Genomic DNA, 16,506 nt, shown 5'->3' on the forward strand with positions numbered 1-16,506 from the left:
CATATTATCACGACTTATTCACAAATGAGACAAATCATTTAAGAGTCGTGATTTTCAGACACCCCTCTCACACATGCCCTCCAAACGTGGCATGGCATAGAATCATAGATTTTTTCCATCGGGATACACAATTGTGCATCCTCATAAATATGTGTAGCTGTGTAATCCAAAGGAAAAGAATCTATTGTTCTAACACATGTCATATTAGGAGGCGTATGGCGGTATGAGAGGGGTGTTAGAAAATCATTATTCATCATTTAAATTGATTTACAGGTAAATTGGTTTTTTTTTTTTTCTAATGTTGGGTGATCTCGTATATGATCAATCATAAAATCTTATTTTTTGGATAGATTATAAACATTTAAATAATTAAAAGTTGAGTATTTTTTTTTGTAAAAAGACAATGAACACCGTTGACTTCGCATTGGATGAGTCGTCTCAGATATTGAACGAGTTAATATGGTAGACGATTCACATTCTCTATCTCATAATGTTGCCTCTGAGAGTGGATAACTCGTCCCAGTCATCTCTGTCTCTCAACAGTTTTAGAGGGAAAAACGTACATCTCAACCTGAGGGGGTGGCCCAATGGCAATTTTGAATCCTATAAAGGATATTTCCTCGAAACCATCCGCAAAGGTGTTCCCTCACTTACTTGGTGCGTGTGATGTGCAGGCGTTGCGTGTGCCCTGGGGAGGGTCCCATATGCCTTGGTTCCGGCCCTGTCTCATCTAGTCTCCCTAATCGGACATAAGTCCGGACACCCCGATATTAAAAAAGTACAAGAAAAAAACACCTACAAATCTGCTTATCTTTAGCAAATCCATCTTCATTGGGGCCAAAATTATGTGATTAATTAATTAGCCTTGCCCTTATCTTTATTTGTTCTTTATCCAATCTAGTACTAGACACACTTGATCGAGATTGAATAAGGTTTCATAGTAACCAAATTCGGATTCGGCAAGATCAATTTGGCTTCAAATAAATCTGAATCTTGAGGTTGAAGGAGCTATTTAATCTATCAAGAAAACATGTTAGGGTCAGAATCAATCCAATAACACCATTGGACACATTACATCTAATTTGGAGAACAAATTCATTGACAGCCTAGAAAGAACCCACCTTTGATGCACTGTGTGCACACACGCTCGCATGCGTGTGAGGGTGTGGTTGTGTGCGCGCATGTGTGTGTTGGACTCATTACACCTTAGTCGGATAACAAATTCATTGACAGCCTAGAGAGAACCCACTTTTGATGCACTTTGTGTTTGTTTGTGTGCACGTGCATGCTTGTGTTGGAATGATAAGATATTTGATCAAATTAACACAACAAAGAAAAGAGAAGCCATGCCATGCAAAAGCTTGGGACATTAAATACCTAATTTTCTTATGAGATTTCATTTACAAGGGGAAGTGTCCCAACGTCTATACCTGCAATATTTTTCTCTAAGACTGAAGAAAAGTATAAAGCACAATCTTGTTGGGGGGGCGAAATAGTGTGACCCTCTATTCCTCCTACGGGACCTGAAGATCCAGAACTGCTTCCCCTGCCAATGGATATGAGACAAGTGTCATTCAATGAGACGAGCAATCTTATTTCATTATTTCATGGAAAAATGATTCATCATAATATATGATCCATGATAGAAGATATGCATAACCATATACTACTCATAAAATGGTAGTAAGATTGGCTATGTTCAATATGCAAGTTGAAGGCTTTATGAGAAAAAAAAAACCAAAAAGAATATGTACTTTAAAAAGATTTGAAGACTCTTGTAATACCTAGAGACATGGATTTTAATTCAATTGAAGGGAGGAATGAGATTCATAAGCCCGACCCCAGATTTTTAAGAAAAGGCTTTGATGATGATGACAACAATAATCATGAAGTATCAATGTCAAGTGAAGAGCTTCTAAAACTCGCTCACCTACAATTTGGTCCCTAAAAACAAATTGCCCAAATCTAAGTCACCCTCAGTTTATATCGAGGTAATTATACATGAACAACGAAACTTCTCATAAACCAAATAAAATATGAGTCCGGTTATCCTGCGCTTGTTTGTGGGACAAAAGCTTCCGAACTAGTGTGTTAACTGTTGGATGAAAAATGAATCGTGATGCAGCATTGAATCTCAATGATGCATTGGGAAAAAGAAAAAGGGAAAAAAAAAAAAACAGATTTTTCCCTAAACCCATCATCTTCAACAGATTTTTTTCCCCAAAACTCATGGTGTCTCAGGCATCTGAGAGCATGGGATGTGGAGGATGTTATTACAGGGCTTGCAGATGTAGATCAAAGCAGAGGGTTTTACCATGCATCCTAAACATGAAGATAAGTTTAGAGGAGAAGGTTGGAATTTAGAGAGCTATAATGGACTTTCATGGCTGAAGTGTTAGATGTATAGATTGTAACTCTCTCTCTCTGCACAAGCACAATGGATTTTTTTACCTTGTAATTCTCCCCCATATTCCATCATCTACCCTTTTCATTCAGATTTTCAACCTAAGATTCTCTCCCCTTCAACCTTCAACCTCAGTAGAAAGATAGGGTTTTTGGGGAAAGTGAAAATGAAATTGAAGATGAGATTCAAGGTGAAAAACTTGATGATGACTGGTTTTGAAGATGATTGCTTTAGAGGTTGAAGATGAGGTCTTTAGGTAATTGCATAAAAGTATTTCAGAGGAGATTGTGGTCAAGGGAGGTACGCCATCAGTTTTAAAACACAGGTGGGTATGTCTAATATTTTCCAAAATTTGGGAGAATTCTCTAAATCACCAAAAATATATGTTTTTTTTTTCATCCAATGGTTGACATGCTCGTTCTGATGCTTCTCTCCCACAAACTAGCATGGGATAGCTGGACTTATAAAATACAGAATTCTAGATTATTAAAACCTGAAAGGTCCAAATCCTAAATAGGGCTACTGGTTAGGCATTATAGCATTAAAAAAAAAAAAAAGCATAAAAAGAATCCCATATCATGGCCAAAATGCTCAAGCATCATAAGATTTCTTCCCAACACAATTGAAAATACAAGACAAGAACAAAAACGAAGAGCATACAAAATCTTAGACAAAAAATATGGAATAGATAACATATTTATACAAAAAACTGAAGAAACAGACAGATCCGAAGCCTATGGGAAGTATCAGGGCATCATGGATTACTATAAGTCTAAGAATGTGCATAATATTATAAAGACAGCTGTTCATGCTTGGAAAATTTTGAAGTTTTTGTTAATGACATTAATAATTCAACTTCTTAGCGATTGCAAAACAAATAAGAACATGAGTGTCCAATGTTTTACCATGCATTCTCTTGACAAACCGTTCAAACTCCATGAAGTTGTGTCTTTCCATGAGGACTGGGCTGAGTCTGAGGTAAGTGAATGCGGATAAGTGCCGTCCATCTGGATCATTCATAGGCTTGGCGTTCTCTAATATCTTGTTATAGCCTTCTCTATCATGGCAAGGAAGAGCATTCTCACTAGCCACGGGTATGAAAACATCCCATGCAGCATTCAGAACCTGAAAAATGAACACAGACTAAATGAAGACCAAGATTTAGTAAGGCTGGCCTCAAGGTGAGCTAAAGCTCATGGCCTCAATACTATGGCCTTGCACCAGTAGAGATATGAGTACACCTTTACATGTCGAGCTGTATGCCTTGAATCTGGGCACTAATGGACCAATCTGAACATTAAACAAATTGTTTTTTGTTTTGTTTGTTGTTTGTTTTTGCACTCATATTATTCTGTGTCAAAAACGACCCTAATAGAATAATCTTAGGTTCCACTATCCTCATATATTTGAGTGAAATCACAGACCCACCAATTCAAGCCCTTTTTTTTTTTTCGTAATTGTGGGCTCATTATCTTGCAACTAAAATTGTAAATTAGATCAAAACCCATTTTTTAGTCTGCTATGATGCCTCTCAGCTCACACATGGAGAGATCTATCCCAAAAAATGCAGGCAATCAGCAAATGAATGGGGTGATTTACCAACACATCCTCTGAAAATTGAAAAATTACCAAAATGGCATATTGTTCATTGTATTTCCAAAATCGGTAATTTACCATTTTCGAAATTAAAATATTTTCGTTTAAGTGGGGAAAAAATTCACTATTTTCTAAAACACAACTTTTTTTAAACTGTTTTACTGAAACTAAAACAGGGAAAATATTTACAGTTTTATAAAATAGGAAAAAATTACTATTCATTTTGCAAATTAACTGTTTTGGTAAAAAAAATAATACCGACATTGATAATTTACCATTTTGGAACTAAATTGAATAGTGTGCCGTTTTGGTAATTTTTCAATTTTACTGTGCCCTTTGGTAATTCTCTCATGCAAATGAGCCATCACATTCCCTTACCTGCCACACCAAGCCCTCGGGGTCTGCGAGTGCCTCTGGAAAGTCCTCATGTTGGTCTAAAGTGCGTAACTCAACACATGTAAAATTTAAAGCAACTTCATGCTTCTTTAGTATTGCAGCAATTGCAGCATAGCCATCTCGATTGCATGGATTGTAAAACCCAGCAGTCAGTTCAGCTGCATGGCTGGCTGTCTTGTACCACCAATGAATACCTGATAGCTGCTCATAAAAGAAAATCGAGATGGATTAAGTTACAACTAGAAAAATAACTCAAAAAGTTAATTCAACTAGAGTTGAAAATCCCTATGAACTTTTTCAGGTTAAGGTGTATTTAATGCACCTTAATGGTGTGCCCTTAGGGCACATGTTAACATGCATTTAAAACACCTTGGGAATAAGCATTTGAGGGTGTTTTTGGTATGATTTTTTTTAGGGCATTTAGGTAATAAAAGAAGTTCTGGAGGTGTATTTAATGCATCTTAATGTGTGCCCTTAGAGCACATGTTGAAAAGACCCTATTTTTATTAGATCCCATTATTATTTGAAAAAAGATAATTCATGTTGCCTCACCTTTGCAGCAATGCAGGTACCTTCAAAAGCCAATTTGGCCAGAGAAAGTACACGGTCAGCGTGATCAATCAACACTTGAGCATACCAGTTAAGGAAGAATCTGCCATAATAGCTATCATAATCTCCTCCATCACGAAAGAATCCAGTCTCGTGTGGCTCGGAATTATATGAACCTGCATTATCTGGTCCTCTAGCCCAAAAGGAGTGACCTCTTGCTTCCGCTGCCTTTCTCAAACTCTTCAATAAATATTGATCGTAACACTGCATGAGAAGCAGATTACTCAAAAGATTGCATATTTTTGGTTAAAATGGAAGTCTGACAGCTGCCGAAGATGATAATGGAATGAGTTTAAAAGTCGTTTAGCCAACTGGATCAATTGGGAAGTGAGCTATGCATTCATCATAAGTAGGAGTTCCCCTATGTATACCAATGTACTAGTCGTATTAGACATGCATCTTTACTATTATAATGAGAGAAAGTGGAGTAGAAGTGGTTAGACACCAAAATTTGGATTCCAAAAATACTTTTTATATAAGAATAAGAGTTCCCCTATTTATATACGAGAACTAGTTAAAGAAACGACTCACACATTAACGGTAAAATATTTTTTTCCTTTGCAAGTAAACCACATTGAAGTTCAGATGATATTAAATTCTTGGACGGTGAAATGTTTTGAGACAAACTGAGATATACTGAGACAAATACAGACATTCCCGAGACAAACTTCCAATGCCTCATTCAGGATAAACCACCGAAACATATCGATCAAGACATTCCAAGACGAAATAAAATTTGAAGCAATACCAATTCAACCATTTGCATGCTAAATTCCTAGGAAGAGCTAAAATCTCACTTATTCATGGAATGCAACTAAACAAGGGAGAAGAGAGTAGATATTAGGTACACTATCAATCATGACAAGCTTTGGTTGGCTCCCAACCATGTTGCAGTCCTATCAATTAAACAAACTTAAAAACGAATTGAGACACAAATACACGTAATCCAAAATGGGAGAGATGACACTATAAATTGATTTAGAAGGTTACCTGGAATTCTCCAATACCAGGATATCTCCAACCGTGCTTTGCAGGATATGATGGGTATCGTAGCTCTCCACAAGGACCCAATCCAACTTCAATCTCAGAGATGAGACCATCCTCAAAGAACTCATCAAATTCTACTCGGAAGCTTCGCATGTAGTCAAAGTAGACCTAAATGAAGTTCATCGCCAGAAGATAATGTTAAAAGCTTTAGAAATAAGATTGTTCTAGGAAAAAGCTTTATGACGCAACCAATTTAGAAATAAAAAGTCTATGATCGCAAGCAAACTACTTGCATGGGATAGACTTTGAGGAAAAAAAGGCCTTAAGATCATTCAACAAGCAACAGTTCTCATTTTGAATAAGAATGTAAAAAAAACCCCTTATATTGAATATTGAGCTGTCTCTCTCTCTCTCTCTTTCTCTCTATCTATCTATCTATATGTATTTAACTTGACACAAATCAGACACCAATACCTCCACAGCAGTTCGGCCTCTTAAAACCCGTTCCTTATCAATTCCCCATGAAAGGCATTCAGCATTGCGTCTTCCGTCTACATCTGTAAAAAATATTTCAGGATTGCTGCGACTGATTTCTGTCACCCAGTGAGGCAGCGGAATGCAAATATCATCACCAACATTGCCTCCACATTCATGAAATGACATTACCACCTTCACCAGTAGCAAATTAAAGAACCCAAAATCAGATCCCATAGGAGTGGATGAAAACAAGTGAGGATAAAATTCAATTTTATGTCACAAGTGAACTGAGGCAATCCATTCATGCAATTGCTTGGACAAATGAAAAAAGATGAAATCAGTGGCTACAGCATTGACCATTCATAAAAATGTTACACTCTGAAGAAGTGTGGATCTATGTTACCTTAGTTCGAATTCGGGTTCATGGTTCGCCACTCGAGAATGAACCCGGTTCATAGGGGAGGGCATTTGACGGTTGAAGGTAGGGTAAACAAAAGATTGAAGATGGCAGATTTTGGGAAGTAAAAATCAAGCCTTTTTATTTATATGTCGAACATGAGGGTATTTGGTCATTTTTCATTAGTCTATTAATAAAGACCAAGGTCAAAGGGGCATGTCGTAAGTTTGAAATTTTAGGGGGATGTCTCAAATAATAACGTGGAGGGGGATTTTAAAAAAATTAAAGTAGAATGGAGTTCGTTCCATTCGCCACATTTCATGAACCCACAATGAACTGTACCACAAACTGGTTTGGTTCGAACCGGTTTGTGGTTCGGTACCTTTCCAACGAATTGGGCAACTTTGGTGTGGACGCAACACAACCATTGCAGTAAATCTATATATACCTCACCTGCAACTTCAGCTTCTGCTCACGCACAATTTGAAAGAGCCGCTTGTAACCAGCCCAGTTATACTCCTGTGGAGTATGCGCCTCTACTATTCCCCACCAACAATCAACCATAACTCCATCAACATTAACTGATTTCAAGATCCTTAGCTGATTTAGTAAACCATCCGGATCGACCAGCTCACACTTCATATTTATGACACTAAGCTGCCACCCGAAAGAAGTAAGATACAAGAGTAAGTTTAAAAATAAATAAGAATGAATACTAGCTAATCTTGTGATTCGTTAGCGACCATAACAAACAAAAACCAATGTCCAAGAAAACAAAGATAACAGGAGTTTGAGAAGCAGCATGAGGGCAGATATAGAGTGGGGGCACTTACCCCCACAAGAGTTTTCAAATTTTATGGATTAATGTGCTATTGCAACAGATTTTAGTGGCGGATAAAGAAATTTGCCACTATTGCCCCCACAAAAAAAATTCCAATCTTAGTTGCCCCCACAACTATTTTTTTCACTCTTAATTGTCCCCACAATTTTTTTTCTACTCTTGGTTGCCCCCACATGAGCAAAATCCTGGCTCCGCTCTTGAACACGAGTGAAGCAAAAGTAAAAGTTTTAGAGAGAATAATGAAACATGAGTAAAATGAGATAAACTCACTGGTAGCATCACATAAACTGGAACATAAGGGGTTCCAGCAAAATCACGCTCTGGCAACTTCTGTGGTATGTCCATTACCTATAGAAACAACAGAAAAAGAGCAAAATAGAGAAGACTGAAGTTGGAATCCCATTATCATAAGTCAAAAACATGATGATGTAACATTTAACGGACTTGGTAAGTCAAAAGGAGAAAATAATTGTGCTCCTCATGAGATCCCATTCCAAAAGAGATGTGGGATACCCTGTGTTACAAAAATAAATAATAAATAATAAATGTGCTCCTCACAAAAGAATGGTGCAACTTGACATTGTAGGCATAGAAAAAGAGACCATAAATTGTGCTCTTCTGTTATGTTACATCACGTTCCAAATTGGGAGAAATGAAGTTTTACACCGATCTGAGATTGCATTCATTGATACCTTTATACTGATAAAATAAAGATATAAGCATTGTCTTAGGTGTCACAAAGCCTACATATGATATTTATTCATCTGTGGGAATCTTGGGAGCAGCAAATTATCTTGTCCTCTTTATGAAGATGGATATTTACTCTCTATAAGCTAAAGTTTGGCTCCAAGTGCAAGATGGTAGGTGTTAGATGGTAAAAGTTTGGCTTAGGAAAAAGGACGAAACCTTCCTGAAGAGCGGGCCCATAAGACCCAATGTACGAACATGAAAATTAATCGAGTACAAAAACTTTAGTTGTCAGCCATTTCCGGAGAAGACCGGAATCCTTGACCCCAGAGTCTGGAACATATAGCCATAGCCTTTGCAATATTATCCAAATAAGTTCTGCTTAGAGTTCCATAGGTCATAAAAACAACAAAATCACTCTAATAAACACGTGGAAGGGCGACAGATGAATTGTGATACCATAACTGGGATATAGACACATGGCCATAATTTGCCAAATCACTTGCAGAAACTTCAAAAGAACCACATGCTGTGACCTCAAGATATGATATAGGTAGGAAAGAAGTTGATATAACCGGTGTTTTCAAAAATCACTTAAGGAGAATAAAGTCAATAAAAAGGAAAATAGATGAAATTTGGACGGAGTTTTTTTTTGTTACTCTATAAAAATTACTACACCCACCATTAATTTTTCACTTTTTTTACTTTTTACAAGGTGTTACCCAAGTCCTTCACTGTAACACTTATCAAGAATTTTTTATTTTTTTATTTTTATAATGATCTTATCTCTTTGTTTTTTTATTTCTAATTTAATAAAGCTCTTAAATGCTCTAGAAAGAAATTAAATGTTGAAACAATACTCCACACGAATAAAAAAACCATTCAAATATTTATCAAATTAAATTTCAAAGCAAAGTAAGTCTGTCAATTTACCTGCTTTTCGTCGACATTATCGACACAATTGCTGATAACAGGGGAACTCTCAGACCTCTCCCCTCTACTTCCCACCATTGAAGCAGCAGTCTGAGACCGAGCAGAAGAGATCGAATCATAAGCCGAGGAATTCGGCATGAAGACGCTTTTCAAACCGCATGGGCGGTGCTCCATTGTGCTTCGAACGCCATGAGAGACTCCTCTAAGAGGAACAGATAAGGTCTGTGTGGGCACCATATGTGACGATGATGAGGAATTAACAGTCGGATTCGAAGGTGCACCACCTGGTCTTGCTCCCTGGAGCATTTGAACAGAGAAAACTCCCATTTTGAGATTCGTAAGAAAATTGAGATCACAGAGTTCTCAACATAAGAGAAAGAGAGAGAGAGAGAGAGAGAGAGATCCGTGATAGCTCACGGGGGTTGTCGGGATCCTGAGTGGCTCCAATCCATTGTACGAGAACAGAACCGAACCGATAGTTAGACCGGGTCCGTCCATGTTTTAGTAATAAAATCGACTTGCTTATTGACCATCGGTTATTTATTTATTTTTTGCTAAATTTAAGCTAATAATAAAGTATTTAATGCTATCACTTTGTGGAAATAAATAAAGGAAATTTTATGCACATTTTATTTTTTCAATAAATGTAAATCGGCCCAAACAACTGAACCAGGTCCAATTGCGGCCAGACCAAGTTAGCAATTTTTTTTTTTGGAACCGAACCAACGGTTCGATTTAAGATATTGTTCCAATTTCAACAGTGATAGTTTCTGGTGGGTCCAAATCTCTCTACAAATAAGCGACAAAAGCTTTTAACAGTAAAACTGATAAAAGGAGAGATTTACCGGGACATATCTAACATGTGACATAATATAATGTAACAATTTATGCAGGAAACTTACCTTACTTAGTAATGAAAGTGTTTTTCTTTTTTTAAAGAAACTTAAGTGTGCCACCCACATTTTTTATAAAAATGTAAATATCTATAATACCTTTAGTATAAGAGACGTGATTTAAAGAACTCATAATTTAATAATTTAAAATTATGTGGACCCTATTCAAAAGGTTTGTTGTGTAACAAAATTGAAAAAATAAGGGAGTTTCTGAAATATAGATGCAATAGATAGGTCTAACTGATAAATCTCTCTTGATAAAGGGTAAGCCCGAGTCTGAAATATGGTACAACGTCATCCCTAGATCCAACCTATTGGATGATCCTAAAGATTTGTGTGAATCATTTACCTTGGGATACACAAGAAAAATATTTATACTTATTTGTACCTCGAGGCAAATGATCTATGATTCTGTGATAAGGGTGTCAGAAAATCATTACTCTTTTTGATATTGGAATTGTCTTGTAAGACATGTCAAATATCTTGAATGAGACCGACTTCTTAAATCACACACACCCAAAAAAAAAAAAAAAAAAAGTCGAAAAAAAGAACAGAGAAGAACAATTTCAATCTTGATACCAACACCCATATCAAGGGCTACCAATGAGCCAGGCTAAGCCTAATTGGACCTCAAAATCATAGCCTGAACATGGACTCTCCAATTGTCTGGTTAGACCAAATAAAGAATGACTAGGTCTTTAGCCCGAATTAATGTAATCATACCTATATAAACATACACGTTATAGTTGCATAGACCAAAGGACCGGATTATTGCCACGTGGTCTAGATTGAGTTTGAAGAAAAAAAAATCCAAAAACATTTTTTTGTTAGATCTTGAGTTGGAAAATGGATTGCCATTGAATTTCCCAATTTAAATCCAAATGTGGAAAGCTCACATTTTTTTTCTTGGGTTTTCATAAAATTTTATGATCAAGATACATGTGATACCCAAATTATTATTATTATTTTTTTCTTTTTGGGGGCAGGCATGGACATGTGATCCATATTGATAGGTGGTCCTTTAGTCCAATAACCACATCATATATTGGACAGTTTTAGCTCCCAAGCTTGACCCTGAATATTGGAATCTAGGAGAGTCTGGCCAGGCTCAATCAATTGATGGACGAGCTTGTGCTGAGTTATGTAGAAAATGAGTTGAGCTTGGGTTAGAATATCTCAAAACGACCTCAATTCAGATTGAGGGATTGAGCAACCCGACTCAACCCCGATGCTTATATACTAATATACAAATATTTTTATAGTAATTATATATATTTTTTTTTCATTTAACTTTTTGATTCCATCTTATTACTATGGTTTGGGGACAATTGGATATTATTAATGTGTGTTTTGATTAAGTGTGACGTGTCTAAATATTCTCTCAATGATGGATTTGGAGGTTGTATGTGATTTTATTTCTAATGTTGTATTTTTTTTAAATATTAAATATATTTATTGATTAAAATGAAATTAGGGATATTCAATAAGCCAACTCTCTCAAAATTATCTAACTGGGGTAATCCGAGTTCAACCCGATTTTAGAAGATCAAGTTTGGATTAGTGAGCTCAGGCCCGATGGTCAGATTGAGGTTTCTACCACTTGGATTGCAGCCTTATCCAGGAATTGGGATCAATATCTAAACGAGCCTAGGAAGACTACCCGAAACCGGTCCATGCCAAGCAGGGTAAAACCCAGCCCATTGACAACCATACCCAAGTCTTCTAAACTAGGGTTAGACATATACCTTTTCGATCTAAGTGAATACTTGTAATGTACTAGTATTTTCAAATTGATGACATATTCCTTGACCATGGTCTCCTATGAGAGACTAAAAGTCTTTAAACTTCACAAAATCCTTGATCAGCAACCATAGATTTTCACCTAAAAAGTATTTAATTTTTTTCCCAAAAACCAGTCGAAAAAAAAAAAGAAGTAGAAAAAGGATTAGGGAATCAAGCCAAGGGATTTAGCTAAAGTCGAAGATAAGGTCATTTCAGTCATTCTATGTTAATCTCTCACAGAAGACTGCAATCGAAGGGTATACCATCATTTTAAAAGCCTACAAGTCCATCTCAAATATTTACTAAAATAAAGGGTACGATAAAATAACCCTAAAAGTTCCTAAACCGAAACCCAAATATCAAATCAAATCGATTTCGAGATAAAGAGAGAGAGATTCAGAGAGAGAGAGAAGTACCTGAGATCTGGAAGGAAAGGTGGATCCATCAGGAAGAACAACCCAACCAGCCTCTCTAGCCAAAGCAGCGATCACATCGTTGATATCAGCTCTAACCCTAAGATTATAGTTTCCATGCCTTCGAAGCCCAGCCAAGATCTTCGCTGTGATCGCTCTTCGATGTCGTTCTCTTAATTTCGTTCTCTCTTTCTCTTCCTTTGGTCTGCATCTTTGAATCCCTGCCGAAACCCCCATTTGATTCTGTTGTTGAAGATTCAAGTTTTGATATCGATTGATATTGTTATTTGATGCAATTTCTCCATTGATGTCCATCTCCATCTCTTCTTCTTCGTCGTCGTCGTCTTCTTCGCTTGTTACCACGAATTTCTCCATCTCCTGTGACATTCTCTGCATTTCGATCCTAAAACTCTTAACCCTAGATTGTATGTTTCAGCATTTTTGGTGAAATTGCGATCCTACTTTGAGAATTCGTGTTAGATTTGGAGAAAAAAAATATCAGATTTGAACTAAAGAAAGAAAATTTGCGTTTTTTTTAAATCTTTGTTACCTTGTATTAGCTAAGAGGATTGGATTTGGATCTCTCGCGTCTCATTCTTCGAAAAATCTTCGCTTTTCGAATTCTGATTCTGTGAAAACCTACACAAGTTGTGCTCTCAAGGCATTTAGAGTTCCTTGTTGAATCTGAACTTGAAATCTCATCATCTCTCCATCAAACTTCCAACACCAGAGATGATCTAGCTTTCTCTGATCCGTCCGTCGATCTTCACCAGTGAGACTCTAGATTTTTTCGATGTTTCCTCGAGATTAGCAAATCAGATCCGTTAGAGGACCTTCCGTCCGGCCAAGGCAGTTATGGCTGAAATTTGCAGAGCTTAATTAGGTTTCCGGCCGTTTCCGCGTCGGAGTTTGTTCGAGGTTTGGAGATTTAGGGTTTCACGCGTGCGGCCGTGCGTGTTTGCGTTTTGTTCAACACGGATGAGGCGTATAGGCGAGCGAAGATACCAACGGCTTTAGATGTGACGCGTGTAGTATTGGTTTGGATCACGCGTGCGAGCATGGGTTGGGTTGGGTTGCCCCAAAGGCCCAAAAGTACATGTGATGTGACTTGGGTCCGTTGGCCCACTAAATTAGCCTGGCCTACCCAATCATAGAAAACGCGCATAGAATTGATAGTGATAGATATATAAATATGAGGGACAATGGGCCGAGCCATTAATGGCCTAGTGCTAAACAGGCCTAAAAATATCCATGTTCAAGCTAATCTCGATTTGCAACTATTCAATCCTATTTGCAGCTGGGCCCATTCGGTCCAATTTCAAAAAAGTTATAAGTAAAATTAAAATTAAGATTATTGGATAGGGCCACCTTATGGGCCTAGCTTTTACTTGGTCCTTATTTGTCTTAGTATGGCCCAATTTGTTAATGGGGAACATAAAACAAACTAAACCTGGTCTACTATGGGCCCAGCCCTAAACCACCTATAAATGGATAGCAAAGATGAAAAGCAGAATATGGACTCGTGGACCACCCTAACGCATCCTACTGTCCAAACATTTCACTATCATGAGCTACACGTGGCAAGACAACAGTCCCCATTGCAATGTCCGGCTTACAAGAGGGTTGGTTGGTTGTGATGCATGCAATCAAAACTCACAGACCAATAATTTGCTACCCCCATTGTAAAAATGAGATATCCTGACACACATGCCAGGCACAAGCCTCTTTCTTGTCTTTTAATTAATTAATAATTAATAATTAAATTTAAAAAAACAAGATTAGTGATGAGTAATGAGTAGGTGAAGATTGGACTCCTACTCATAAAATTCAATTTCCTTTCAAAATAAATTGCAAAATCCATTTAAAAATTGGTTAGGATCCATGGAAAAGACACGTGACCCCAACCATTTAAACACAAAATCCAATGATTGAGATTTATGAGTATCTTGATAATATAAATCTCGAGGTTTTGCATTTAAACGGTTGGGATCATGTGTTTTTTTTCATGAGTCATTTTTAGGAGTCAAGCGATCCTGATCTTTTAAAAATTAGGAAAAATCTTTCTTAATTTTTTTTTTAAAATTAGTGTAATCCATGTTGAAAGATAATCACCAATTAGAATTCTACATTTTGCAGGATTAGATGGATTATGTAGAACCTAAAGCTGTCATTTAGGTCATGTAGATTCTCAGTTGGCCCAAAAATGATACCTTAGTCCTTTACAATGTGTTTGGATAAAGTGATTTACCATGTGTTTGGATTAAGAGAAATGAAGAGAAAAAAATGGAAAAAAAATTGAGTTTCTCTCCACTTATCTCGTTTGGATTGTTAACTGAGAGAGAAAAAAAATGAAGTGGAGAGAAAGGAAGAGAAAAATGGGCTTGTTTTTCTTGTGCTTTTTTCTCTCCAAATCCGAGAGAAATGGAGAGAGAACAAAAAGTTGAAGAATAATATAACATTTAAAATTACAACTCTACCATTTTTTTTTCTCTCAAAACTTATGTTTTTCTAATGTTAAACCAAACAAGGTGGAGAGAAACAGGAATTCTTGTCTTTTTTTTTTTTTTTTTTTTTTAATGATTTCTTTTCTCTTCATTTTTCTCAATCCAAACACATTCTTAGAGTACATGGTCTATATTAAGTTTTTAAAAAAATTCAAAAAGAAAAACATTTTTTTTCTAGATCAAAGTTTTTGAAAAAAAAAAAAAAAAAAGAATTACCATTGAAGTCTCAAACTTAAAATCTAAATTTCATGATAAAAAATAATTTCTTTAGAGCTCTTAAAATTTTGTATTACACATTGATGTGATATGCGATCTTGTTTACAAGTTTTATTGGGGCGTAATTAGCTGGCAATTGTTTGAAAGGTATGTTTCGAAAGGTTGCATATCTTCACAATCACATGTGAAAGACTTTAACTTCTAGTTAGAATTGGCAACATTGGATACAATTTAAGGAGATTGAAAAGAAATACAAAATTGTTATAGATCAACTTTTCTAGGGCATCTCTTCCCTTCTTAGTCATTCATTCTAGCATAGGATGTTAGAATTTTTCTTAATTATATGTAACAAAATAGAAATCAAAATTGATGGGTACTAATTAAACGCCCAAACCGAGTTTGTCCTCAAGGACGTGATTGTGGGTCATGGATTTGCTAGAATAAAATTATTTGTCGTATTAAATTTTATTTTCTATGCATCCATGTCCATGCATCTTTGTCATCAAAAGTGGTGTCGCCGTTATGGGTCACCAAACCAAAGTGGTGGTGCATGACATGCCCCCCTTCATCTCTTTATTGTCTTCATGGACTAATGAAGAGCGACTTAAATGACCTAATCTAATAAGAATTCCTTATTTTTTCTTCACGAAATTAATCATGCTCAAACTTTTCAACCTTGATGGTAAGTTATTTTTGATCTATTGAACTTTATCTTCAATCCCTCGTTTTCAATCTTGTCTTAATCTTTTATATATAGAAAATACTTGATTTTTCATTCCAAAATTATATCATTTTCTTCAAAAATCATATCTTGTCTTGAGGTATGGAGATTGAAGTTCGTAGGATGTAAAGTTTTTTTTTTTTTATATATATTTTATGACGGGGGGGTATCTAGACCCATAGGACTGAATAGTAAGGGCAAGGTAACTGGTCTCTTAGAGCACCATATCTTATCCAAATCCCCTCGGGTTCATGCAATACCCTACAAACCACTCATACCAGGTAATCCGAGATGAATCCCTATAGATGGCCAACAAGGGGAATTATAACTCATGACTTTTCCCTTTTTGGAAGGAGGCTTTGGCCACGATGTCCTATGCCCAACACTCGTTGGTTAAACAAAGATAGGATCTACAATTTGAGAAGTACTATAAAAATAAGGTAAATTACCTTTCGTGAGCTAAGTATCACTAAATACCGATTCCGCTCACTGTTCATTTTAATTCCCAAAACATGAATAACAAGATCACAAGCTTTTCAAAGTTATGATTTTGCTGATATAACTAGCGAGATTGTTGATATATATATATTTTTTCAAAGTGGCAATCTTACTAGTTCATATAGTGACAATCTCACAAAAAAAATAACAAA

The 16,506-nt window shown here is 36.3% G+C and overlaps 1 protein-coding gene across 3 annotated transcripts; it reads right to left on the reverse strand.

Annotated features, from left to right (window-relative positions):
* Positions 1–1,352: 1,352 nt before the first annotated feature.
* LOC147393706 (beta-amylase 2, chloroplastic-like) lies at positions 1,353–13,572 on the reverse strand. 3 transcript variants are annotated; one of them, XM_086457022.1, is made up of 11 exons: positions 12,966–13,572; positions 12,419–12,805; positions 9,328–9,624; positions 7,978–8,055; positions 7,320–7,523; positions 6,467–6,661; positions 5,996–6,160; positions 4,949–5,209; positions 4,379–4,597; positions 3,310–3,529; positions 1,353–1,546 (listed from the first exon to the last, which is right to left on the reverse strand). In XM_086457022.1, exons 2-11 carry the CDS (start codon positions 12,800–12,802, stop codon positions 1,515–1,517), a joined length of 2,055 nt encoding a protein of 684 aa, XP_086313148.1. In that variant the 5' UTR covers positions 12,803–12,805; positions 12,966–13,572; the 3' UTR covers positions 1,353–1,514. The 3 variants fall into 3 exon arrangements, with proteins under 3 accessions (XP_086313148.1, XP_086313145.1, XP_086313147.1); XM_086457019.1 differs by having other exon boundaries at positions 12,419–12,873; XM_086457021.1 differs by having other exon boundaries at positions 12,419–12,876.
* Between the last annotated feature and the right edge of the window lie 2,934 nt (positions 13,573–16,506).

This window comes from Akebia trifoliata, chromosome 10, assembly GCF_017979445.1.
Source record: "Akebia trifoliata isolate Shusen 1 chromosome 10, ASM1797944v1, whole genome shotgun sequence".
NCBI lineage: Eukaryota > Viridiplantae > Streptophyta > Magnoliopsida > Ranunculales > Lardizabalaceae > Akebia > Akebia trifoliata.